Consider the following 26,859-nt stretch of genomic DNA (forward strand, 5'->3'; position numbering starts at 1 on the left):
CATAATGATAGCTAACCTGTTTAGGCTTAACATTTCATCTTGTCAGAAAATTGTTTAAAAAAGACTGGAATGCACATATTGCTTGTATATTTTATTTTACGTACAGTAAATCAAAAATAGCTCAGTAAGTTGGGATGGGTCACAGCAAGTTACTTTATTGCTTTATGCAATATCTTCACCTGTTGTTTCCAGTCTTCGAAAACCAGCAGGTTATACAAGTGAAACGGCATGAATACGTGAACACTGTCCAAATGTTCTCAAAAATATACATATGTAAAGAAATAGAAACCAAGCCCTTTTTTTAGGGCAGTGCAATTACAGTGAGCCTTAAATATGCAATACGTATGTTTTAAACTCCTCTCCCTTCAACCCCCAACCTCATATTACTTACTGTGTAATTTATTTTTTAAAACACGTCAGGCAAATATTTCTTATATTCTTGAGCTTCAACAAGTCCTTTCATTTTAATAATAGTACGCCTGATCACTGACTTCCTCTTTAGAATAAACTGGTGTTGCATTCACAGCATTCATTCAATATTTTAAAGCTTTATACAAAACATGATGCATAGAATTCATTACTCGAATGGAACATTTGGGAAAATGTACAATACACTTAAATTAAGTGCAAGAATAGTGTATACACCCCCAAATAAGAACTGTTGCTTTCAAATTAATTGTTTATTTATCCATGTTACAAGAACCATTTAATGCTTTTATCTGAGGAACTCCAGTTAGTGTTGTGACATAGAAACTCAAAACTGGTTTACAGCAGGCCACCAAGGTAAAGATAAAGTGCTTTCTTCTAACGAAACATTAAATAGAGCAAGAACAGAAAGATACATCGATCACCAGCATAGAAAGTAGTCTAAGATAAACACAAAAATAACTCTTCCTTTTTTATGGAAATATAGAACAGTATTGGCATGAAAAGGGTAACAATGCTGCAGCTATTAAAAATAATAACATACCGAATTTTAAGACCTACTGTATGATTTCAGAAAACCAATGCTTCACATTATTTTTGGATCTGTAAAGTGAAAACTGTACAATAAGACTGTTCTTTTACTTTTTAAAAACTGATGGCACCAGGATTCATGTAATTCAGTCATTCATATCTCTTGTTAACAGTCATAGCTGGGTGAAATATCCATTATGTAAAACAAGCAGCAGCAAATAGATTTAGATTGTAAAAGATTGACTAAAGTGTTGCAGATAATAAATACATTCTGAGTTGTAGGATCACTATTCACTCTATTAAAAATAAATTCTAAAAAGGAATCCTTAAGTTGTCCTTGAGAAGCCTCATCTATGTCTTGCTCCCTAACGTGACCACTGCTTCACCCAGGTGTCCTTGTTTTTCTCCCAAGCTGAGGAGGGCTTCAATCCCAAAGATCTTCCCATATCAAGGAGCATGGCAACCAAAAGGCTCTCCTGGGGAACATAGATGGATGTTCGTAGGATTATTAATCACTTGGAAGACAGCTGTACTCCAATCTTCAGTGTCTTTTAAAAAGGGAAAAAAGAAGATACCAAATTAGTCAGCAAATAAATTTCAATAAAAAACACTTTTTGAATGTTCAGGAGTTCTTAGCATCTGAAGGTCTCCTTTTTTTATTAACTGCATACAATACATGTTAAGCTCTCCCATTGCAGTCAGGGTACAGTGTTATTGTCAGTAAGGTAAAAACAAAGATGCAGCATTAATGATTAACCCCCTCCACCCATTAAGTGGTAAGTAATTTCCTCAGACAGCTTTGAATGTGTTTATCACTTACACATGACTGTTCCACAGTAAAACGTTAAATACTTGCCATTATTACTTGTCTGGAGCTTGGACTTATTCTTTCTTGAGGGGCAATTTAACCCAAACATGACTTGAAATTATTCAGTTTTAAAGAACATTAATGCTAAACATAATTTCAATATCATTCCAAGGTCACGGTATAGCTACAATAGGATAGTAAAGCAATAAATGATTCATCATTTTAATGTGATGTATCCATCCATTACCAGAAAACCTCTTATTTCTGGCAAGGGTTGCAGCAACTCAGATATGTATCTTGAAAACACAGGGCACAAGGAAGGAATATACCCTGGATGGCATGACAATCCACTGAAGGACACTCAGGCAAGTCAGAGACATTACATTACAGAGACACCATGTCACAGTGTGGCCATAATTGATACTATAGTGATTTGATTTGTTCTGTATACCTTCTAGCATTTACAAAACACGTCACAGAAATATATTTAATAAGCAAGGTTTATAATACGAACTTGTGAAAAGTAGAAAAGTCAGAAAGATAGTTATCAGAACAAACAACAGTTATGACAAAAACATATTAACAAGCAAAGCTCAAGGCCCACCCTGACAATAGCATGACATGTAGCAATGGAAAATGTAACCACATTGATGAATGCCTTGATAAAAAACATGGCATATAGATTAATCAGTTAATAAGAATTCTTTTACTAAGAGACATATTGTAATATCTATTAAAAATCACTAGGTTAACTTTTCATATGAGGAAGAAAAGCTTACAATGAATTGCACCAAGTGTGAAATTAAACTGGTTTATCACACATTTTCTTTGAATTGAAAGAGTACATCCTCAAATGACCACTTTGTGATTTTTTTTTACAAAATCAGTTAAATTGGCACAGCTGTTTAAAATACTTAAATGAAAGCCATTTAAAATTTTGTAGATGCTGCAAAAATCCTTTATAGCATGTGCACTTTAGTTACAACAGGCTAAAATGCTACAATATTTTAAAACCAACTCCCAAATAACATACGGTAAGTTTTCTTCCTTTAAAACTGTTAACGGTAAATGCATTGAATACTTAAAAGTGACTTACGTAGAGGACATAATATGACCTAATTGCTAAAATACAGACTATTTGTTCAATCACTCATCCATCACTTTTCAGAAAATGCTTTATCCTCCAAGGGTCGAAGTGAGTTTAAGTAATCTTGCAGGGACTCCAGCCTATCACACAACCATTTACACACTAATAACTAATAATTACATTTCACCTGCTGCAAAAAGCCAAACTGATTCTTTCCATCATGCAACATAACCTTCTGATGTCTAATTGCTACATAGGAAACAGACAGATTAATTTTAATTTCAGATTAATTATCCCATAACAGCACAAAATCTCTTCAGATAAGGGTAATTGATTACAGAATGCATATATAATCAGAATAACAATTGTATACTAAAATTTAAGTCAACTCACAAAATCAAAAGTTTAAATATACAATTATAATTGCTTGGGTGACTTTTGATCATTGCAGTGAGAATTATCCCATACATCTTTAGAATTTTTATAATCTTAGTATTCCTTTGCAACCATTTTAATAGAAACTGGAACAAGATACAATACTATAATGTGGCCAGATAACGTAGGAATATATTTTGTAATGCAAACAATTTGGCACAAAATCTCTTAATGCAATTATTAAACATAATCAGAAAACCTGCACATTTATTTAATCCAGGTTATTTTTTCTAATATTGCATTACCTAATAAATATTTAGATAAGCAAGCTTAGGATTGGTCCTAATTAGGGTTTGAAAAAAAACAGTCAATAAAATTTCAATCCCCTAAATTTGGTAACAGTTTATATAAAATGGTTCTGATGCTCCATATATAAAGTACTCACAATTAAAAGAGGCAACATAATGAACTGTTGGAAACAACATATAACAGAACCAGTTTGCAAAAGCAAATGCTTTTTTTCCCAGGAAACTGAAATGAAAGATCTGACCTAAAACACACAGGCTTGTTTGATAAAAGTAAAATAGAACATCAGTTTCACACAGATAACTGATTTCAGAACTGACTGCACTTTATTTTTGATTCAACAATTTTAATTCAAGATGAAGTTGCATTTAATCTGCTCCTAAAAAGAGTAAGATACTTTTGGCCTTTGTCTCACCAATAACATTATCGCATAAAAATAAGTCAAGTTGAAAGATGAAGTGTTTTGTCAAATGGAAAAATATTTATTAGCTGGCCACTGCATCTATACTAAAATGTTTTAGAATGGCATTTTATTTTGGGGCCATGGGATATTAATGTAAATTTGGGTGATGTTGGTGCTCTGCTTTATTTCAAACAAATGAACATGGAACTGATAAGGTAAGATATTTTCTTTTGCAAGTGACAATATTCCTAAAATGAAATGGTCAAATCATATTCGAAATTCTGACTTCCAAACAGAGGTGAAGTACTACATCAGTTTCACCAAAATAATAAAAGTTATTATTATAACGCAATTATTTTTTTCTTTAGTTTATTTTTGTACGCAAGGCAGCAAGGCTTTAAAAATCTGGTCTTTAGATTTTGTTAAAAATTATCTGCTATATAATTTAGTTGACTTTGTTCATAATAACAGCATTTTAAAATTCACATTTATCCTGTGCTTCATCAATGTAAGGTTCAAATACAAGTTTTAGATTCTCTAAGCACCCTTTGTTCTATCTAGGGCCAAGTCACGTGCTCTCAACATGCTTAACACTACAGAAACCAGAATAAGCGCCAGGCTGACTGTGCTTGAGTAAGGGCTATAAGTGTTTAAAATGATCAACAACTTAACACAAGTTTGTCGGTTCGAGTTACCCTGATGAGTTACTTGGCATACATCAAGGATCTCCTCATTTTAAACTTTGCCTTCCACATTTCTGATTTATTCGTTATGGACTCACATATACAGTATATAAACCTGTGTAAACGTAGCAAATATCTGAAATGCCACACGCTTGGTTCTTAATCACAAACCTGCTTCGTGAACCTGATCAGGAAAAGAAGTGTGTTCACGCAGCCTTGTGTACCACTCAGCTTTTAGAAATGTAGTCTTTTCACCAAATGGTTCTGGCTGTTAAAATGCAAATCCAATTTTTAATTTACAGTTCTTGGGTATTTTATTTTTTCTTATTTGATCCATTGCCATTTAATTTTAAAAGATCTTTCATGAGTGTATCATCCAAATTTATAGTTCTCCCTAATGTTCTGCATCGTATCTACTCCACACAAGTTGAACTCTTTCAAGCTTTTTCAGTATCATGGCACCATGTTCCAGAAGAAAACACTCACACGTTATTGAATTTTTAAGGTAGCAATAGTGTTTTGATAGGATGAACAGAGCAGAATGCCACAATTACTGCTTTGTGGTTAGATCATCCACTTGAGAGGACAGATTTAAAATGTATAAATGTCACAGAATGTTACCAATGATAGGAGACATAGGAGACAAACAATTCCAAGCAAATGCATGGTCTTATGGTCTTAAAATTTAGACTTTTAAAGGCTTGCAGTTACTCTAATAGCCACGATACAGTTTAAATTAAATGTTGAAAAATCACCATTACTAAAGCAAGAATTGTTTAGACTGCACAAAGAGTCTGGTGTTTATAATGCATTGAATTTGTTTACACAAAACTTTTAGTGTGGACACTCTTGCAGACAGTTGCCCTGAAAGCTATGGCTGAGGACTGGGTTGACCAGCACAGCCACACCACCAGGCTGAATCCATGGTGTTTATCCAGCAGGGAAAAGGATTCCTGATTGATTCAGAACTGTATTCCATGTTCACCAACACACTACTGAAAAATTAAAGGCAATCAAGCCTCACATAACCACAATTTGACTATGAGCTTGTGAAATATGATATAAAAGAAGTTCTCATGTTTTTTTGGAGAATTGTATTTCAATATGTAAAAAAAGATGGACACTTTTTCATCTTTTATAAATCCCAGGGTGGGAGGATTAAAGGATTGTCATAGCAATGGTCATTCCGAACATTTTTGGCTTATAAGTTATAATAATACACGAAATTGAATACCCTAAATGAGAAGGTACCGCAGTACTTTACTCAAACCACAAAAATAGGGAAGAAATTCCATAGATTAATATTTGGATATATAGGACTTTAATTAATGTAGGCCTACATGGTGGTCTGTGTTCCACAGAAACAGTGCAATCGTGTAACTATTAGGACACCTAGATCCAGTACTACACTTCCTTATTTAAATGGTCAATTACCTGCTCGCAGATTGAACCTACTTTTGAGGCATACATTATTACTCACAGTCCTCAGTTCAATTCCTGTCAATTGCTGTGTGACTGATATCCTGTAGGACATGGACATAAAAAAACTGATGATTCTTTCAAGGCTTTTGTATAATTGTATAACTCCAATACTGATAGGCTGTGCAAATATTTGATTTTTACCTCTTCAGTTATAAAACAGAGCAGAGTCTAGCAACAAAAACCTTGACTGTTTATTATCCACGCCTCAACATCTGCTATATATTACCAAAATTCTCAGAACAAACTATGTAAAGGCTTCCCTACCAAACAGATTTTAATAAACAGGTAACAACATAAAGGGTTATAATAGCAAAATTGTAGAAATGCAAAGAGGCTTACTAAGCTTTCTCTCAGAAGTGGGTCCAGAATATTTTCTAGGTTTTGCATAAATAAGTGGTTTATTTGTATAAGCTGCAATTGAAAAAAAAAGACCCATTTCAGTTCAAGCCACACTGTCTGATGTTTAGGGACACTGTATATTCTAGGCGATTCAGTGTCAACACAACTTAAGAACTATGCCCTTCCTCCCAAACAGAACTACATACACCTTTTCTACATGACAAACTAAGAAATATGGCAACTACATTTTTCTTACAAGTGATCTGTATTAATTGGCCATATTTAAAGAATCATTCTTACACAGAAATATCTGAAACACTGGTTGTGAAGATTAACCTTGAAATAAGCATATAATAGCATTTAAACATTTAAACTCTCCATGCAGATGAAACAGACTAAAGTGGTTGTATGTGCTCTAGGGATCAGTGATTGCCAAACATCAGCAGGTTAGCAGCACAGTCAGCAGTAGATTATCTACAATGATTTCCTTTCTTCCCTCCTATAACATTAATTTAACATTTAAAATTGGGATACATCTCTAAGATGACATCTTATTTATACCCTGCCTCCCAGCTGGAATTCTAACCTGAAACCTTGTAGTATACAAGGCAGAAAAAATGTGTAAAGAGACCACTTTGAGCAGCAGGGATAAAAAACATACAAGCTAAAAGGGAACGCCTGTTTCGTGAAACTGAATCTTCAATATAATCATCAATACTTAAAAATTAAAATTTAATTCTGGTATCAATCCAATAATTTATGCATATTTAGTTAGTGAGAAAAATGTAAATAAAAAAACAAACCTCAGGAATTTGCGAATTTGCTAAAACTACATATTTTGAAAAGTATATTCTACTCACCTACGTTTCACAATGTGTGAGAAGAGAGGCTATTTCTGGGGTCAAATGTTCAGCTGCCTTGGCAGCTTCTGCAATAGCTCTCCGATACATTCCTTTCTTCTTTCGGTTAAATCTCAAACGGAAAAACTCCAGAAAGGGTGAGAGTTTTGACACGGAGAGCAAGGAGGTTGTGGGTGAGCCAAACCAGGACACTTTTGCTTCCTGCCAAAGTGGCTCCCTTTCATCCTTTCTGCTTGTGCTAATGCTCAGAACGCGGGCGGGCCACCATGGAAAGCCATGAATTTTACCCCACACTATGTCTCCGACCGATACAGTTTGTCCTTCCTCTGTTACACACTTAGTCACACTTTTGGTGTTTAGTCGAACCGTTAAGGGTGGAACAGTCTTCTGCTCATCTTTTGAAGATGATGAAACAGATATATCTTCTCCAGGAGCAAAGTCACACAACTCTGGAGATGTCCCATCTGAGCTGCAAGATTTTGATTCGTCCAAACTGTCACTGCTGCAGACAGATAAACTAGACGAGTCTGCTTTTCTCTTACGAAAATTAAGCAGCAAAGTCAAATCACTGTGTTGTTCCACATCACTGTGTTGCTTTTTAAACTCATCCTCTTCCCCGGAGCTACCTGAGGACATCTCAAGTGAACTCTTCTCAACAGAGTCTTCTGAATGCATATCGGTATGAACTGATCTCTGCATCTGCTGGCTTTGTCTCCGTGGACCATCTACAAGTTCAGCCTCATATATTGAAATGCTGTCCTCTCCGCTGTTTCGAGGTTTTAGTCTGATTTTTGGAGATGGAACATCCACACTGGAATGCAAAGGCCTTGTTAGTTTGAGTTTTGGAATGGACGTGGCTGAGCAACTTCCTGACTTTTCAAGAAGGCTTTTGTTTTCTTGAAGATCTCTGCTTTTGTTGTGGTCCCCAATGCCATTCTGCATCAACTGCTTTGGGCAGAATGGCTTTACTGAGCCATGCACTCTTGAGGGAATTTTCATCACTTCCCCTTTTCCCTGTGGAGTACTATAAGATATCTTGATAACTGGACTGTGAGGAACAATTTCCCCTGGAAACCGGTCTTCATCTTTTTTCTCCTTTTTCCATCTTTTACTGTCATAGTCCATTTCCTCTCGCCTTTTGGACTCCTTAACTTCAGCGTTCTCCTTTTTAGCAGCTTTAGAATTTTGTCCGTCTTTGTTATCATCATCACTGTTTAAAGTGTTTTTGCACTTCTCACAGAGAACCTGTCTGGGTCGTAATCTAATCGTACTCATGGTCAATCTGCTGGAATCCCGGCTTCGTCGTTTTTTTCTTTTGATAGTCCTTGGTGGAGGCTGAGGGACCCACTGGTTGTAGCTATGCCGGACCCACAGGGGCTGTGGAAAAGGAACCCCATCAAAATAAGGAGGGTACGGGGGAAGCCCTGTAGGCACAGGAGCAGGAGTAGAGACAGGCTGATTCTCAGGGATCACCTCGGTCTTTTCACTGCTTGGTTGTAGCTGAGGCTTAACAGGAGGCTCAAAGCACATTTTGTCATCGAGCATTCCACTGGGTTTTGATACTGGAGGTTCACTCTGCTTCAATACGTCTGGTAGACAAAATAGCCCAGTCCTGTGAAGAAAACATACAAATAAAAGCATACACTAAATAAAACATGCAAACCACGTGCACACAGACATTCATCTAGTGCTGTTTTTAGTTGCAAAAAATGATTTATAGAATTAGAGACTTTTTGGGGAAATATGAAAAAATGCATGAAAACGTCCCATTCTAAATAGACAAATTATTAACGGTTGCTTTAGCAAAAAAAATGAGAACATTTAGACAGTAACGTTAGTCTGTACTGACAGACAAGGCAGACTAATATTAAATAGCCCAATTAGCAAATGGCATGTCCGTCTAGAGCCAAAAGCCTGTTCAGCAGGCCATATGGCACAGTTAAGCATGTTTCTTCCTCATTGCTTTCATTATCTTACTAAAAGAACAGCTGAAAAATAAATGAGGAGGTAAAGATCCTTAAAAAACAACTGTACATTCAGTACAGTATAAAGTGACTGGACATTCTAAGTCGTTGTAACAAAAGGGACATATCAAGAAAAAGAACTGGAAAGCCAGCATTGTGTATTTCAAGTACAGGACTAGATCTCTAATGCACAGCAACAACAGCACAAACAGTTCTACAGATAAAAAAAAAAAACTTGACCTTGTTAGCTTGTACTGGAGCTATGCAGCTGTAAAGCATGCATTAGGCATATTAAATATATTGAGAACATCTAAAGTAATGCTCAGCCTTGTGATACCCTATGCTCAAGTCATGCATTTTTGTTTCCAGGACAGGGAAGCAATCCTCCAGTAACACAACTGCAGAGATACAGTATCATTGCTACAGCAGACAACCAGGGGCCAAAAGCTGGTCTCAGGCTTAGGAGTTGATCCTGAGACCAGCTCCTTTGAATAGATGGACTTCATCTAGGTTCAAGCCGAGCTCAAATTCTTGACCAGCTTTCAGGCATTATAACCTGAGCCTATTTTAAGAAGTAAGGAACTTCATCTTAAAGGATACAGTATTAAATAGACAAAGCACCTGATTTAAAATTAACTTGGAGGAGATGCAGAGATTCTGTATTATCATGGTTGCACTTAAGACAAAATAAAAAAAATCATATAACTTTAATGTAGTAATGGAGCCTACAAAAATCACTGTGGTCATGACATGCCCCCAACTTAGCATTTAAATTGAGTTTTCAGACTATGGAAAGAAGATTATGTTAAAGTGCTCACATCAACTTTCATCCTTGAACATTATCAATGATATTCTGTCAACAAGAGTTTGTTATGGGACATGATGATATGTCCTATGGTATATCAAATATAGCTACAGTACAGATGAGTGAATATATGATCTTAAAGCAAAACTGAATTCTTCGTTTTAGACTTCACTTGACATTATTTACATAAGCATTATTATAAGCTCCACACAGAGTAAAATAAATACAACAGCACAAACATATTAATACGAATAATAACAGGCAGAGGGGTAATGCAGTGGCGAGGTGGGGCTACAGGTTGAATAGGCCTGGTTTACAGTTAGATGTCATTTTATGAGATGTAAATTTCATTCTGTTTTTTTTTAAACATTCTTTTAGTATTATCACATTTAAAATGTATCATATTTTGCATTTGCTGACAAAGAGCAAACTTAAAACCTATAAACCCTATTAAAATAGCTATGAGAGACAGCTGGTCTCTTCTCATTTGTAATCTTTATTATGCTTAAATGGCAAGCTTGTAAAGTACTGGTCTCTTACACTAAAATTTCTTAACAGGGGAAAATGATTATGTAAATAAAAAACAAGAATGATGATACACCACTTTTTTCTAGGCTTTGATAACTATGCACTTAAGACTAGTACATATATTCTCTAACATTCACATACCTGAAAAACAAAATATCAAACAAGGACTATATAATAAACGATAAGCAAGTATAATTAAAGCTACAACCATAAATGTTTTTGTATTTATTCCAAAAAAGTAGGAATGTCAGCCTACTTACAATGTCTATCACATACATACAAAATCTGTTAGTCTGTTCATTAAAACTAAAGTGCGTCATGGTTTCCTGTTCATCACATTTTTTTAGTTTTCTGTGCTGAATATTTTTATGTTGAAGAAATCAACCAGGAAGCAAGTCCGGTCAGCTGTCAGCTCTATACCGCTGTTATAACACTTGACAAACCAGTTCATTGGTGTCAGTGTAGGGTTTTAATGTATTTGTTTATTTTACCTAAATTGTTTTTTTTTAGCATGGAAAAACTACTTTACACTCTGAAACACATATTGACTTGAAAACAATTGGGGATTTTTTTCTGATTTGAAATGGCCCATATCTTACATTAGACATTACAATACTATAGAAATGTCTTAAATATTGTGAACTGTATTCATCCTCTAAGAAGATAACTTGATAACCACTAAAAAAAATAAACAGATTATGACTTCATATTCTTATATGTGGGTAAAGAACTGTGTGTCCTTCCAAAAGTATAGGAAGCATTGAATAAACAAGATATTCACACAGAAGCTTTGACATTCTTGAGAAATGGTTAGAAATAAAACTGTGTATTAGAAATATACGTGCATTGTGAGAAAAACTACAACTTCAAGGCTCTGCACTATTTACTATCTACAACATTAATTCAAAATTTCTTAAATATGTTAAATTTTATTTCAATGCTGCAAAAAGGTAGTATATCCAAATAATTAGTCAACTTCCTGGAAAAAATGCTTCAAAAAAGCTTTAAACCGTGGAGCTCTGCAAACTATTTACACCAGTGATATTACTTTAATGAAGTAGCTGAAAAAAGACTGTGCAGCGTCTGGTCTGAGGAGTACTGTAGGGAAATGCCAGACAAAATGGGAGAAGGAAGTGAACTTCAGATAGGAGCTCATACACAAATCTCATAGAACTGAAGACTGTATGCTATTAAAAAAAAAGCTTTAAATGCTTTAAAAAATAAATACATTCCACCTTATTAATTGTTTAAAAATATTTTGGTCTGAAAAGAATTGCTCATAAATGGCAAGGCCTTTGAAGACCTTTAACAAAAGTGAAGCACAAGAATATGCAGTGGTTATTTTTTTGCCATTTCTAAACAGGTTTTCTTACATTGTTTAGTTACTTTTGTAGAGTGATTTAATGTGATTTTAAACAGCTATCCACTTTTCAGGCCAACCGATTTATCTGAAATGGTTTTTCTGAATAACACTTATCTTAACCAGATTTTATTGAAAAAATCATGCATTAGCAATTTAGTATTTCACTTGCTAATGTCTATGGCTCTTGCATGCTAACAGAAACCCTGCATTTTAAATGTGACATCACCTGAGCATTTATTATGCATTTTAATAGGGTGGGGGTTGGGATAGTGTCTAGCAGTAAGCTATTGTTCTCATGTTTAGAATACAACTACTGCATATAAGCCTGTTCCTGTCATATTCAAGCTAATATTTTCACATTTTATTGTTTCAGGAGTTAAAATACAAATCACCGTTTTGAGCAAAAAATAAATAAATTGTTGCTGCCCTGTCAGAATCGAAACAGGCTTTTTCTGCTAGACACCAAACAAAGAGCTGTAGGATATACTAAAACCCCCCTCTTTGCTCTGGACAAAACAATCCCATGATTCTCTGCAGTAGTCAAGGATCTGGGAGATTCAGGTTTTTTGTCTTCGTGTGTACATGTGTCTGCAGGTACTGTAGGTGCACAAATTACTAAAAGATGGTTTAGAAATCATGTTTTCATCAACAACTAAACTAGTTAAATTATACCCCATGACAGTGGTTATACGTTTTATCATGCACTGCTGGAACTTAATGCATAGAAAAGTGCACCCAAAGGTCTCATAAAGATGCAGAACTATGCAGAGAACCTCAGTAAAAACTGCACATGTATAACTGTACTGAAACAATGAGGTTGGCTAACTAACAATAAAAATAGATCTACATACTGTCCAAAGAACAATGCAGACATTAAGGTTGTGAAGCAGAGAAGCCAACAGCACTCATTCGAGCTTGGCCTATTTAAGGTTATTGTTATTACAAACTCTTGGATAGCTTATTTAAAATGGTACTCAGTCTTCAAATATGGATATAAATACCCCATCCATTACAAAACATATTGCTCCCTGCAAAAATGTTTGTCTATTGATTGAAAGGAGGGTAAAAAAAAAACCCACAGCACTCCAAGTCCAAAAATCTAATATATGTTTAAAAGTAAAGCTGGCAGGATTGTAACAGTTCTCTATAAATAATCAGACAGTTAAAGCTACTAGCAACACAAGGCATATCCATGTGACTGAACAGTTCTGATGACAGGCTGTAACTAGAAGCAAGATGCCTCATCCCCTTTTTTGAAAGTATTCAGTGCATATCTTTAATTCTCAGTACTACATTGTGTGTGCTCACCAACTCAAAGCCACACTCTTTAGAAAAATCCATTCTTAAACATATATTGCTGAAACAATACCATGCTTTATAATACATAGTGTAACAGAGAAAGGGGCTATTTATTCGATTTTGTATCAGTAGAAAAATTACAAGTCAAGCACACTGGATGTCCTCAAAACCTGTAATAGCCTTTTTTGTCTTTGGTAGGCATATTAATAAACAAATTGCAACACAATGGCAACTATGTTTTTCAAGGACCTACAGTACCTAGTGAACAGTAAACAAACGAAACTCATAGCATTATAGCATATAATTTTAGAAAAGACAGCGCTATAAATAACTTAATATATTAAAGTTAAAATTAAGTTTTAATTAATTTTAGGCAGCATCATAAGTTTAATGAAAAGGTCTCAGCAACAGCACAAAAATAATTCCACCCACATTTCTGTAATAAGGCTTTGCTCAGTCGTTTTTCATAAAAATTGCACATATGGTTTTACTATTCTTATTTACTTTGGCATAGATACTGCAAATAAAATGTACCTTGCAATCCGAATTTTTAAGTTTGTTCAGATATTTTATTTGTTCAAATATTTAAATATTATTCTAAATTCTATTATTCTAAATAACATTAAACTTTTAAAGATAATAAATACACAATAATTCTGTACGATATTATTCTAGGTTTAAATGTTCGTGTGAAAGATTCATTTTAATCTCCTAAAGCACTCCATTACATTTATTGAAGGCCTAGCCCTAATGTCTTTCGGTCGCCTCCTTTATTTACCCTTATAGGCCCGTGTAGCTTTTAAATGTACAATATCTAAATAATTTAAGTAAAACAAACACTTACTTCTTGTTGCAGTCTAATAATATTCCTGTGTAGCTCCGATCTCTGTAGCTGAGGGTCACCACTAATGTATCATTTACTATCTGCTCGATGAGCACCGGAATCCGGGAGCCGGCCCGCAGCTCCTCCGACACAGCCTCCATATTTGTTGGGGTGAGGTGTCCGGGTTGGCGCTGCTCGATCCCGGCTGCGGGAGCCACGATCGCCTCGGCCTAAAATCCTTCTCCCTTCTTCTTTCGAGCACGGGAGGCTACACCGGGGCACGGAATGACGCCATCACCTCCACCAAGGCAATTACAACAGTTCTGCCAGTGGTGACATCACAAAGAAAGACGAGAGGAATCCTTAAACATTGCTGGCCCAAATGAAAAAGGAACTACAGTATCGGCATTCTTACACGATGTTTATTAGAACTGTAGCATATTTTTGGATCTACAGAAATGCAGTAACGGTCAACGTTTTGACATAAATTACTTTGTGTTTTTTCTTTGTATCCCGATATGTGAACTACATATCAAACAATTCCTAAATAATTGCACATATTTGTTTCTAAATATAGATAAGTACTGTACCTTTATGAAATTCAAACTGTGTAGTTTTGGTGTTGCATCATGTATTACTTACCCCGCGTTTTCTAATCATTCGTAATGCATTGTCATTGTTGCATTAGTTGATCTTAACAACACATGTTTACATATATTTAGTTTAATTTATGAAGTCATGTTACTATGAGTTTACACTTGTTTAAATATTTTATATTTAAGACTGCACAGGGGAATACAGTCATAGAATGGACACAGACCCTAGGTAAATAATGACAAATCTGGATGAAAGAATACTACTGTAGTTTAATATTGTACCCATGAGAAATTTAAAACGTCTACCAACTACCGGAGTAAAAATGCCCTTGCTCTGAAAGTTTTGTATGCAGTTTTTCCAGAAGTGTTAAGAAATCACATGGGAATGTTATTTCAATGATTACATACAAATCTTAGTAACATTCTACGGAATTTTATAGTGCCTACTTCTAAAAACCATTAAACTTAAGCAATATCTTAGAAAAACAGTTTTGGACAGAGAACATTAGGTTTAGCATAATATTAGATTTAGCCTTTAATAAATAAACAGAAATCTCATTACCATTGATACAAACAGGTAAACGAGGCAAACAAGGAAAAAAGTGTAAGATAATTACTTAAAATACAAACGTTGCATGGTTTTGAAATATTAATACATGAAGTTGCAATGCAGATACTTTTAAACGTGTTTGCAGAACAGCAATACAAGTGAAGAATTAGCGTAGTTACAATCTGGAAACAAAGTAAACTAAAAACAACTTGGATACACTGTAGTCACTGTAAATTAACATTTGTCAATAATGGTTAACTGAAAAATGTTCCCATTAATATTACACAGGTGTTGAATGCTTAAATTAACACTCCAGAAACAACAGCATGTAATCAAAGCAAAGAACATAATTTTTATTACCATACGATTATAAAGCACTTTGGATAGCTTCACAGCATACAGTGCGGATAAATTCACAAAAACAAAACAAGATCATAGAATATTACCAGTTCCTTCGCGAGCTTCTTGTCCGATCAGATACATAAAGCAAATTAACTACAGAAATTTGCACAAAACGCCCCACAGTGGCGAAATTCAATACAGAGCTCTGTACAGGTTCTGTCTACGTGAATGCAATGACACCGTTTAGATCTGTTAACAGCAGTTTAAACGCTCATAAAGTTGGTTCTGAAGTCTACATATACAATAGGTTATCCGCATTAGAGAGTTCGGAAGCTTCTTTATATGTACTTCATGATTTTCTTCTGATACATTTGCCAAAAATTAGAAAAAAAGTTTATTTAGACAAATGAACTTTGTTGAAGTTGTACATTGACTTACCGATGACAAAACGGATAATTATATAAGTACCGTTTACATAAGTATACTGTTTAACTACTGACCACTTTTTCCTGGTCAGAGCTGTAACAACCCAGAGCCTATCTTGGATATAATCTTGGATGCACAAGGCACAACAAAAGACTACACTGGACAGAATCAAAGGGTGTGTACATACACATTTACACACAACCACACAGGGGCAATTTAGAAACTCCAATTAAACTAGATAGCATGTTTTTGGAAACTGGGAGGCAACTAGAGCACTTGGTGGAAAATAAATGCATAAATGTGTAGAGAACATTCAAAATTACAGACAGGCAAAGTGATCAAGAACTGAACCCTACATCCAGTGGAATTCAAAGTTAACTTCAAGATATTGTTCCTTTCAGTGTGTACAACACAAAGACATGTAGTTTGCAGGAAACATTTTATTAATGTTTTATTTGTGAAAACTGTTGTATTTCACACTGGAAAGATGATCATCATAGCATTTGTTTGTTGCCACAAGGTGCAGTACATGTTTCTTTCATATGACATAGGACTTCAGAATCTGTGGTACTTCAGAATTTTACATTAGAAAAGACCGTGAAACCATGTTAAAATCCATTGTCTAAACTTCTTGGTGACTGCTCTCCAGTAAAGGCTGTAAACCTGTATTCCAGTGGAACATCTCTTTCTAATTTTCTTTGAACAAGTTCAGACTGTAGCTGTTTGGTCTATTGGAAGAAAAAAAAATACTGACACATACAGCATCTCGATTTACTGGTGAAATGTTTAGAACAAGTACATTATTTACAGATAAATATAATAATTGAAAAATATTTTGTATTATTATCACATTTCTTGAAATTATATGTTTTTTAAGATTGTTCTGATAAAATACACGGTCCTGACAATTTTAAGATTTTCACTGCATATACCCATCTACTAATTAAATACAAAATATGAAAATGGTTTTCTTTTAAATTATACTTACAGCCTCCATCTCTTTTCTTGTTACATTTAATTCCTCTTGGGTTGTGCCTTTTGGTTTCCTTCTTCTTTCCTGCATCATTTGTATATGTGCTCTAATTCGATACTCTAACTCTCTATCTCGAGCAGCTCTGAATATATCAGTTAAAGAAAAAACAAGAATTTTTATAATAGATTTTCTTTCATAAAGCATACTGTATGATTTAAAGTCACATTAGGAGACACAAGAACATACAGTAAGAAAGGTTAGAAACGAGAGAAGCTTGTTCAGTTGCTAGTATCTAATTGATTAGATGATCTCAGGGAGCAATTTTTTTAACGATCCCAGAGTATCTACTTAGACAACATGGTTGGGTAGCTTATACCAGATACTTCCATAAGACTTTGTGAGAACTTTTAACAATAAAGAAAAGTTGACCTAGCAAAAAAATACAGGTGCACATCAAGCTTTTTTACCATTTCTAAAATAATACATAAATGCATGAAAAAGAATAGTTATTACTGTATATCAATAACAAATACATAAGAACGGGTGGAGCGGTGGCACTGTGGCTAAGGATCTGCGCCTGTGGCTGGAAGGTTGCCGGTTCAAATCCCACAGCCAGCAGAGGAATCCTACTTTGTTGGGCCCCTGAGCAAGGCCCTTAACACCAACTGCTCCAGGGCTGCCATATAAATGGCTGACCCTGTGCTCTGACCCCAGGTTTCTCTCTACCTGTGTGTCTCATGGAGAGCAAGCTGGGGTATGTGAAAAGACAAATTCCTAATGCAAGAAATGGTATGGCCAATGAAGCAATCTTATCTTAACAGGTTTATTCCATGCTGAAAAGAGAAGAAAGGAAACAACAGCCAAAACATTGTATTTCCTTTCTGCTCTTTTCATCATGGAATAAACCTATTACTTGTTCCTTTGCAGCCTATGCAGCCTATACATGCTGACGCAGCTACCCACCCGAACTGTTATTTTATTTAGAAAATAAATATTTTTCTAAATACATGATGATCATATTTATTCATACCCTGTTAAAATACATTGAAAATAAATGTAATCCTCTGATGTTTAGTCATCTACTAGTTTCAAAAAGCATCAGAAATAGTATAGAAGTGTTGGGAAGTTAAAGTAATTGCCAGCGGTTGTTAAAGGTCACTGAACACAAAAGAAAAACACTCAGAATTGTATGAAGATCTAAAAAATTATCAACATAGTTGTTACCCTAATATAAAGAGGACCTACAGTAAGATACAGTAGTTCTACTCATATTTGCAGCTGGGAAAGGGGTTTAGGAAAATACCTCAAGGGTAACAATTGTGAATCTTCAAAAATCTTTAGTAGCATCAGAATATAATGTCTCTGATAATATAATGACTTTGATAACTTTGTTCCATGGCAACATAAAATAAAAGGCTTTTGGAAAGTCTCACTAGGAGTATTATTAGTACAGATGAAGCTCACGTTGAAAAAGAATGTCATCCTGTGATTAATTAAACTATCTGCTTTATGGTTTATTTGCATCTTCTAGTCCTGGAGTAAAAAGTTATAATGAGGAACATACTGATTAGAAAATTTACCATGATACTTTAGCCAAACATCTGGTGCCATCTTTCAACAAGTTTCAAATGTGGTTGCAAAAAATGTACAATATGATAACAACATAAAAACTGCATCAAACTCAATGACCAAAAGGTTAAGAGCTTAAAATCTGTGTTCTTGATTGGTTTTCATGATCTGTAGTAGAATGTTAATTCTATAAACTGAAGTAAGCAAAAAAAAAGCACAGGTCACACAACGTAGACAGGATCTGAAAAGGTTCTGAGGAGTGATCCATCATAAGTAGATTAAGAATCTATTAAAAACTACAGGAATTCACCAGGGATCACTAAAATATGAATACCATATATGCAGTGGGTTTTAAAAGACATTTTAAAAATTAATAAGAAAATAAAATTAACGGATTCATATAACATATAAGATTTTTACTTTCCTGACATTCAATTGCACTTGACCATTCATGTTAATCAGAAAAGAGACAGAATTTCTTTCCAGCTTTTACATATATATTTAGTCCTATACTTTATTTTAAGGATTAACATAAATTTAAGGATTAACTTACCTTTCCTCATCAAGTTCCTTTAAAGATTTCCCAGTCCTGTATTTCTCTAAGTTCTGCAGCCTGTGTATATTTTTATTTACTGATTCAAGGTTGTCAGCTACTTGACAGACATCTGAATCCGTTGCATATGGTGCACTTTTCACAACCTGTAAATAGGGAATACTAAATATTGATCTTTTTTTGGATTTTCATTTTGAAATCTCAAAACCCACTCAAATAAATACATCACTAATCTACAGTATGTATCATTACACAAAGTTCAAGACTGCCTAACATTAAAAGTTAATCACAAACATATATACAAATGTTTGTTCTACACATTTTTCATTAAGTATAGAAAGGAAAGATTAAAATGGTTTAAATCCAAGCCTGTAATTATAACCAAAAAAATGTTTATGTAAAATGAATTACTACCTCTGGAAGTGGCTCACTGATGATTTTTGGCTGCTGCTTCACAGATTCCACACACTGACTGCACTGGGGCCTTTCAGAAACACTAGCAAAGGGCACTGTCGATAAAGACTGTCTGAACCTCAGCTCAACCTCAACACAGCTGGAAGCTATCTTTTTCAAACTCTTTTTAAGAGTAAAATGGCAAAAGATATTCAGTTTAGTTAAATATATTATTTTGTGATTACTACAAGAATGCAACTATTTAGTTTCCAGTAGAATATACCAACATGTATTATACTGAAATTCTAAATGAAATCTTAGAGTGAAGATGGACTATTATGAGCAGGGCACATAGTTAGGATGAATCTAAATAAATTACACTTTCATATACATTTAGATAATTGTGGGCACCACAACATACCTATTCAATGTCACAAAAATCAATAAACAGTTTAATAAAAATGACAGTAAGAATACAAACTAGATATAACAAATATACAGCATCCTCTATCTTACACTTTATATAGCACTTTATATTATAGTGTTAACATTTGTAAAATTTTGTGTGTGGTGTCCAATGAATGATTAAAATGATTTGGTCTGCCCTTTATAAAGCTTACCAAAACATTCTCTTTTTTAATCCATAATCCATCCCTCCAAACAAATTTTAATAATTCAACATGGATAATTTTTATTATTACTAATAACTCAATGGAGTACACGGACTGCGAACTAGGATTTTGTGGTACACTACTGTGTTACAGCACCCTCTGGTGTTTAGAAATTACATGATAAATCATGGCCTAATCCTAAATGTATAGTTTCAGCCATTCAAACACAGGCATTTCTTCTATAACATGATAGATATAAAACACAAAGAACACATGGAAAATAGTATTGTAGAAACCACTGGTTCAATACAAATTAAGGGGTTAGGGGGCAGAGATTTTATATTCACAAGGCATAATATGCATCAGTACTTACATCGCTAAGAAATAATCACTTTCATCTCTCTAAAATCGCTTTATAACTTCATGCTTCTGTTTCAGAATAATAGCTGTCCTTTTCTTTTTACTTGAACTATACACTGGCAGAACGCTTCATACCACTTGCCACCCATGATATATTATTATCTTTGCAGATTCAAACAGATACAAAAGTAAATATTAATTTATAAATTTAAATAGGTAGCTGCATCAGCATGCGTAGGCGGGTGACGCCTGAAGAAGGATCCACAGCTGAAACGTTGTGTTTCTTTTGTTTTCTTTTCTGCTTGGAATAAACCTTTACTTGTTCATATTTATAAATGGACATTATTTTTGGAAATTTTATTAAATCAGCCTAAATATTTACCTCATCTCTTTTGATCTGTTTTTTTCTCTCATGTTTGTGCTCCATAGCTTTCTTCTCTTGCATGATCTTTGCTTTTGCTCTCCACTCTTTCAGTACTTCTGCATCTCTAAAAGGGAGGGTTTCACGTGCTGAGTTTTAGAATTTTATTTTTGAACCAAGCTGAAAATCATGCAGTCTAATTTTGAGGTTTAATGAATCAAACAGAGTATGTACAATCACTGAAAATTTCAGTGTCACACAATTTAAAATCTTTAACAAAAGATGTTCTCGTTTGGTTTTCAAAGTAACCTAATTTTACAGTAACATGTGGTTTTTTTTTACATACCCCTGATTACTGCTCTTGTTTGTGGAAACAACATACAGATCTCTCCGTTTCTGGCACTCCAGCAAATGCACTGTGTTATTTGTCAGAATACAGCCCTGCTTTCTGAAACTGTAAGGAGGTAAAAACAATTCTACCTAACCAATGATATGAACAAAATGAAGTATGTTCTTTAAGCAATGTATGGGAATAAATTCATTGATTGTTAGTAGTTCATGTAACAATTGTTCCCACAAAATAATACAGTAATATGAGTATTATATATTTTAACATTATAATAGTCTGAGAAAGATGCAGGCTTTTTGGCAACAATTTCATGACATTGAAGAGTTTTCAGTGCTCACCCACAGATAAGATATCAATACAAAACTCTGTAAAGGACCATACAGGAATGTTATTTACTGCAGTTCAACAGGCAGGAGGTGATTTTAATTAACCTGATTTAAGGAGGTGGGGGATCTTATTTAGTTATTTAAAGAAACATAAATATATACACTCAAAAACATACTGTACCTACGAGAATACAAGAGAAAGAGGGGTCACAATGTAATGTTCATTGTAAAACCTAGATGACTTCTCAGCAATCACAGATGATCTAATTAGATAGCAACCCCAAATGAATAAAAACACAAGATTTTTACTTATTTAATAACTCGTTTTGTGGACCTTTTCCATTGTGTATTTAATAGTGGAATGCAGAAAGTCAGATACTAACACATTAGTAGAGCAGAAGTGAAAACACAAGAGAAAGAGTGCCAACATTTCGTCCAATCTTAGATTCCTCACTGATAAACAGAAAACTAACAGGCATTTGAAAACTGAAAAAGGCACTGAAAAACTCAATAAATTCAGGTTAAGTGGCTGTATTTTTAATATTTGCAGAAATATTACATTTTCCCTTTTTATCTCTAACAGGCACAATTTGTCATTCTTATTTATCTTGATGACACATTATATAGTGACCAATGTTTCTCTCATGAAGAATCCCAACTTCTGATAAAAAAGTGTTTGTCAGTGTTATTAATCTGCTGTGGTCATAATTACATACAGCTGGTTTTATTATTTAATTTTTATTAAATTGTTTGTACTCAAGGTGGTGTCTGAATTAACTATTTAACTTGATATTATTAACTCTTAACACACCCCTGCTGTACATGGGACAATATACATATATATGAGCAAGTAAATACATGCAATAATACATATTTTTAATTAACTCACTTCTTACGTTGTTCAAGTAAGGCTTGTCTTTCATTAAATTCCTTTAAAGCAGCTAATTTTCGTTCCTCAGGTTTCTTTGGAGAGTGCATTTCATATGGTGGGAGCTCTGGAAATGTACCTTGAAGTACATCATTTCTTCTGAAATAATATTGAGTCAGAGTTTAGTGTATTTCCAATAAAAATATGTATTTCCGTACAGTAAGGAACATTTACAGATTTGTCCATTTCTGGATATACAAAATAAACAAAAGAAGTTGTAAATACTGACCAGATAATAAGGTTATATAAGGAAATATTTCAAATTTATTATTAAAAAATATACAAAAAGAATTCAAACTTTGAAAGCTCTAATATTCAAGAACATCAGCTACAGTGCTCCACTGTATCAATCATTAGATAAATGATTCTAATTCTAAAGGAATGCGTTTCGATTACCTCATTAAACTATGCTATTAATACAATGTTGCCTCATACCATTAAATATAAGTATCTTACATATATATGGAATAACACCCTTCCAGGTTAGAGTGGATATTAAGAACATCAGTATAGTATACTGTATGTTGAATTTCTACTACAATTATTATAACTTATTAGCTTACTGATTCACCAAAACAATTAACAATACCATGAGATATGAAAAGTGTAAAAGAATCAAAAATAAACCAGATATAACAAAAAAATAGTATAAAAAACAACAACAATTTATTGTGTATTCACAATATAGTCCACAATATTTAAGCACCAGAATTTTTTTACCTTTTAATACATGGAATGACATGGATTCTGGCATCAAAATCAGCTTCTGTTGCCAGCTGATGGGGAAACTGATGCGAGAAGCCATCCCCAATATCAGCCTTTTCAATACGGATCATCTCCTGTTTTAACTTTTCAAACTTTTGCATTTCCTCTTGATTAGGCCAGTCTTCAGAAAAATCTGAACTTGATTTTACCAAGTCAGTCAACTTCAGCTTCTCAACTGGAGGCAACTCTATAAGTACATAAACATTAATTAGTTATATAAATACTTTGATGGAACAAGTAATAGGTTTATTCCATGCTTAAAAGAGAAGAAAGAAAACACACACCTGGAGCTCACACCTGAAGAAGGCTCCACGGCCGAAACGTTGTGTTTTCTTTCTTCTCTTTTCAGCATGGAATAAACCTATTACTTGTTCCTTTGCAGCCTATGCATGCTGACACAGCTACCCACCTAAATACTTTGAAACCTTATCATCAGTTTCTTATAAGTAAGAGTAACAACGTTAATGTGAAAGCCTACAGTATCTACCTACAATTTTTCATGCCAACTATGAATTTAACTTTTTATATTTTGTATATATGCAAATATTTAAAATATTAAATAACTGTTTGGACTACTGGAGAGTTCTTAAATGTCAATAATACATAGGTGAAACCTTTCCAGGAATGTGCATCCTGTTCTCAAACTACTGTTTACACACATTCTACCCTCTACCTTTATAATATACATCTAAACCCCATAAAAACCCTAAAACATCCTAAACACCAAAATACATTATTCTATAATGTGAATGAAACAAATCTAAATTACTATTGTAATTGAACCATAAATGTAAATCTTAACTACAATGTATCAATTTAACTCTTTTTTTTTCCAGAGCTCACTGAATGATTTTATAGGAAGGGGATTCTTGACTATCATTTTTCTTTGTTTATAAGTTTTAATAATACCACTTGCCCAAGTCTATAGTTTTTGTAACCCTGTATTCAGAAACAATATTAGGCTTTTCATGAAAAGAAATATTAATTAGATACTGCACTTTAAAATAAAGTATTTTTTATCTACATATATTCAAAATATTCATATAATGAAATAATCAGATTACAAAATACTTCAATGAGCATATAAAAATTGAGACAAATTTAAACTAAACCAAATGATATATAGGGTATTCCATATGTGCATAAGCAAGTTAAGTATATTAATTACACTCTATTTTACTTCACTGTAGTTACATCTCTTTCCAAACAGTTAAAGAAACACTTATGCCCAAAACGCCCTTAAACAAATTCTACATTAATTATTTAGGCCTTGTGTACAACAAACGTTTACATATGATTTGCATCAGCGTCTGTGAAATCCACAATAAAGCATCTGTCTTATAATTTTATCAGAAATTTAGATCAAGACAGTATCATCATAGGTTCTCTACTCTATATCTATTTACAACAAAAGTCTGTCAGGCACCAGGGTATTTATGGCATTTTTTCTGCTTAGGAGAGAATGACTTAGACAAGGCAGTGTCTCAAATCTGCTACATTTGTATGACTTAATAATAAAATTCTAAAACTGTGATTACTATTTTAAGTATATAAAAATATTTTAGTTTATAAGAAAGCAGACTGGGTTGTACTTAAGTCTCCATACCAGCATAGGTCACTACTGAAGAAGAACCAGAACAAAACACGTTTCCTGTTATAAATACGTTTCTTTGTAAAAAAAAACATCTACAAATTGTGCACTACATAAATAAAGCACAACACACAAAATCGTAATCATACCTTGGAGAGAGCTTCTTACATTGACTGGTTTACCAGACACAGTACTCCTTAAGAATTTAAGAATACACTGCAGACCTTGGTGAACAATTTCTTGAGGAGGAAATTCAATTGGACAGTGCCTCAGGCTCAGTGCTCTGAGAGTTATCAGATTACCTGGAATTGTGTTTTACATTAGAGATTAATTAGAAGAATACAAGTACATTTTCATACAAAATTAGATATGGATTTAATGTTTATCCTTCTAACTGTATTTATACAGAATATCTTTTGCAAGTTCTTTTGAATTCTTAAGTTAATCAGATAAAACCAAACTTTTTTAGATATGCATTCGTCTTATTAAACAAATGTTACTGAAAAATTAACTTTGTGTAAAATACACAAACAAATCTTTCACAGAAAAATAATTTTATGTCAGCCCATTATTAAAGTAAACAAAATAATAAATGCCATTGTAAATGTATAACTGAGAAACCAAGAATTATTCAGTTTTTTTAACTATGACAAAAAAGTACAGTATATAGTAGTTCATTGCTCAAAAAGCAGGATGTTTGAAAATTAGATTATCAATTAATCTAGAGATTGCAGAACATTCAGGTGATTATGAGATTAGATTCATGAACTCACCCAACTGTACTGGAAGTTTCTTAATTGGGTTGCCTTCCAATAATAATGTTTTAAGACACCTAAAAAATTATGGGTAAAAGAAAACATGACGAGACATATTAAATGAACTGATATAAAAGTAAAAGAGAAATAAAGAAAATGTAAATACCAAAAACCTAATTATTCAATATGGTCATCCAGCAATATATTTTGTGTAGTCTTTTTCAACTGTCGAATCTCTGTTTGTATTGATATTTAAAACAAAATGGAGACCAAAATGAAAATATGTCTAGTAATGCAAGATTTATTAAAACACCTTCCAGTGGATTACCTTAAATTTGTAGAATGTCCAAATTGTATTACTAATTCCAGTTTTGGCAGATTTGAACTGAATCTTCATGAACAACCACATAAAGAAAATATTTAAACTAGCAAACAAATTAAAAACATTAAAATAATGCATATTTGATTTTGTTAGTTCTTATATAATAACTAATCGTATAATAATTCCATACATATAGAATACAGCATACTGTTTACTTACCTGTGTTGCCCAATTTCTGGAGGGAGGCATGTAATTTTGTTGTTCCTCAGATCTAACCAGATGAGGCTTGATAAACTGCTAAAAAAGTTGTCAGGAATCTTGCAGATTTCATTTCCTTCAAGATATAAATTCTGGAGGGGGGGGTTAAGACATTATTCTCTCTTGTGTATATGGTATGACCGTGCGTTAGTTATTAAATTAGTTGCGTAAATGTTGACAACTCTGATCAATACAAGGTATATGTGATCTACGTGTTTTTTTTAAGTTTTGGGTATCAGCATTGGCTTATATCCATTGATTTCTCTTATATCCATTGATTTCTTACGTTACAAAATAAATTAATAAACTTCTTCACTTAGCTCTACCAAAAAAGCCTACTGAAACGTGTAATAAATATTGCTTAAACATTTCTGTTCATAGCATTACTAAGAAAGCTTACTTGTATTTTTGACAGTCTTAAAATGTCATCTATAATGTAATGAAGATTTTTTCTGCTTAAATCCAAAGTTCCCGCAGACAAACACTCGGTGTTCAGGATGGTCCTCACTTCAAGCGGAAGACACGCATTATTTTTTGTAGCATTGTCGCCGTTTTGGAGACTTAAAAGTACATCTTGGGTTTCCTCTTCTGATAGCGCCATGATGGGTCTCAGCTTGTTCAAATTGTCAGATACTGTATACACAACTGTCTCCCATTCCGTTTTGTCACTTCATTAGACTTTTTGATTGTTTAAAACCAGCCCTACAGATACAGCAAGTAAATAGAATCAAACACTTAACTGCTAAAAG

The 26,859-nt window shown here is 33.7% G+C and overlaps 2 protein-coding genes and 1 long non-coding RNA gene across 5 annotated transcripts in view; 1 reads left to right on the forward strand and 2 right to left on the reverse strand.

The window, feature by feature from the left end:
* The window catches only part of LOC148834762 (uncharacterized), a 30,624-nt gene extending 29,057 nt beyond the window's left edge, over nt 1-1,567 (forward strand). Inside the window, exon 3 of the long non-coding RNA XR_016091102.1 lies at nt 1,370-1,567. This is a non-coding gene — a long non-coding RNA (uncharacterized LOC148834762). The remainder of the gene's footprint in view (nt 1-1,369) is intronic.
* Nucleotides 81-15,707, reverse strand: pwwp2b (PWWP domain containing 2B). 3 transcript variants are annotated; one of them, XM_088917460.1, is made up of 4 exons: nt 15,675-15,707; nt 14,104-14,405; nt 7,301-8,912; nt 81-1,505 (listed from the first exon to the last, which is right to left on the reverse strand). In XM_088917460.1, exons 2-3 carry the CDS (start codon nt 14,241-14,243, stop codon nt 7,301-7,303), a joined length of 1,752 nt encoding a protein of 583 aa, XP_088773586.1. In that variant the 5' UTR covers nt 14,244-14,405; nt 15,675-15,707; the 3' UTR covers nt 81-1,505. The 3 variants fall into 3 exon arrangements, with proteins under 3 accessions (XP_088773586.1, XP_088773585.1, XP_088773584.1); XM_088917459.1 differs by having other exon boundaries at nt 7,305-8,912; nt 15,675-15,694; XM_088917458.1 differs by lacking the exon at nt 15,675-15,707 and adding an exon at nt 14,673-14,728 and having other exon boundaries at nt 7,305-8,912.
* Nucleotides 15,187-26,711, reverse strand: LOC148834764 (leucine-rich repeat-containing protein 27-like). The gene is made up of 12 exons (XM_088917461.1): nt 26,511-26,711; nt 26,072-26,202; nt 25,549-25,607; nt 24,925-25,077; nt 23,140-23,371; nt 22,381-22,518; nt 21,163-21,270; nt 20,838-20,943; nt 19,506-19,667; nt 19,092-19,237; nt 16,985-17,111; nt 15,187-16,724 (listed from the first exon to the last, which is right to left on the reverse strand). Exons 1-12 carry the CDS (start codon nt 26,709-26,711, stop codon nt 16,605-16,607), a joined length of 1,683 nt encoding a protein of 560 aa, XP_088773587.1. The 3' UTR covers nt 15,187-16,604.
* Nucleotides 26,712-26,859: the final 148 nt, after the last annotated feature.

This window comes from Atractosteus spatula, chromosome 5 (assembly GCF_055471065.1).
Source record: "Atractosteus spatula isolate fAtrSpa1 chromosome 5, fAtrSpa1.hap1, whole genome shotgun sequence".
Lineage (NCBI taxonomy): Eukaryota > Metazoa > Chordata > Actinopteri > Semionotiformes > Lepisosteidae > Atractosteus > Atractosteus spatula.

Coding starts and splice junctions, on each gene's coding strand:
- pwwp2b (XM_088917459.1), bottom strand. CDS start 14,243: ATGGAGGCTGTGTCGGAGGAGCTGCGGGCCGGCTCCCGGATTCCGGTG. Junction 8,913..14,103: donor TTATTAGACTGCAACAAGAA/GTAAGTGTTTGT, acceptor TTTTCTTCACAG/GACTGGGCTATTTTGTCTAC.
- LOC148834764 (XM_088917461.1), bottom strand. CDS start 26,711: ATGGCGCTATCAGAAGAGGAAACCCAAGATGTACTTTTAAGTCTCCAA. Junction 22,519..23,139: donor GTCATTCCATGTATTAAAAG/GTAAAAAAATTC, acceptor ATATTATTTCAG/AAGAAATGATGTACTTCAAG. Junction 21,271..22,380: donor TTACTTGAACAACGTAAGAA/GTGAGTTAATTA, acceptor ACCTCCTTACAG/TTTCAGAAAGCAGGGCTGTA.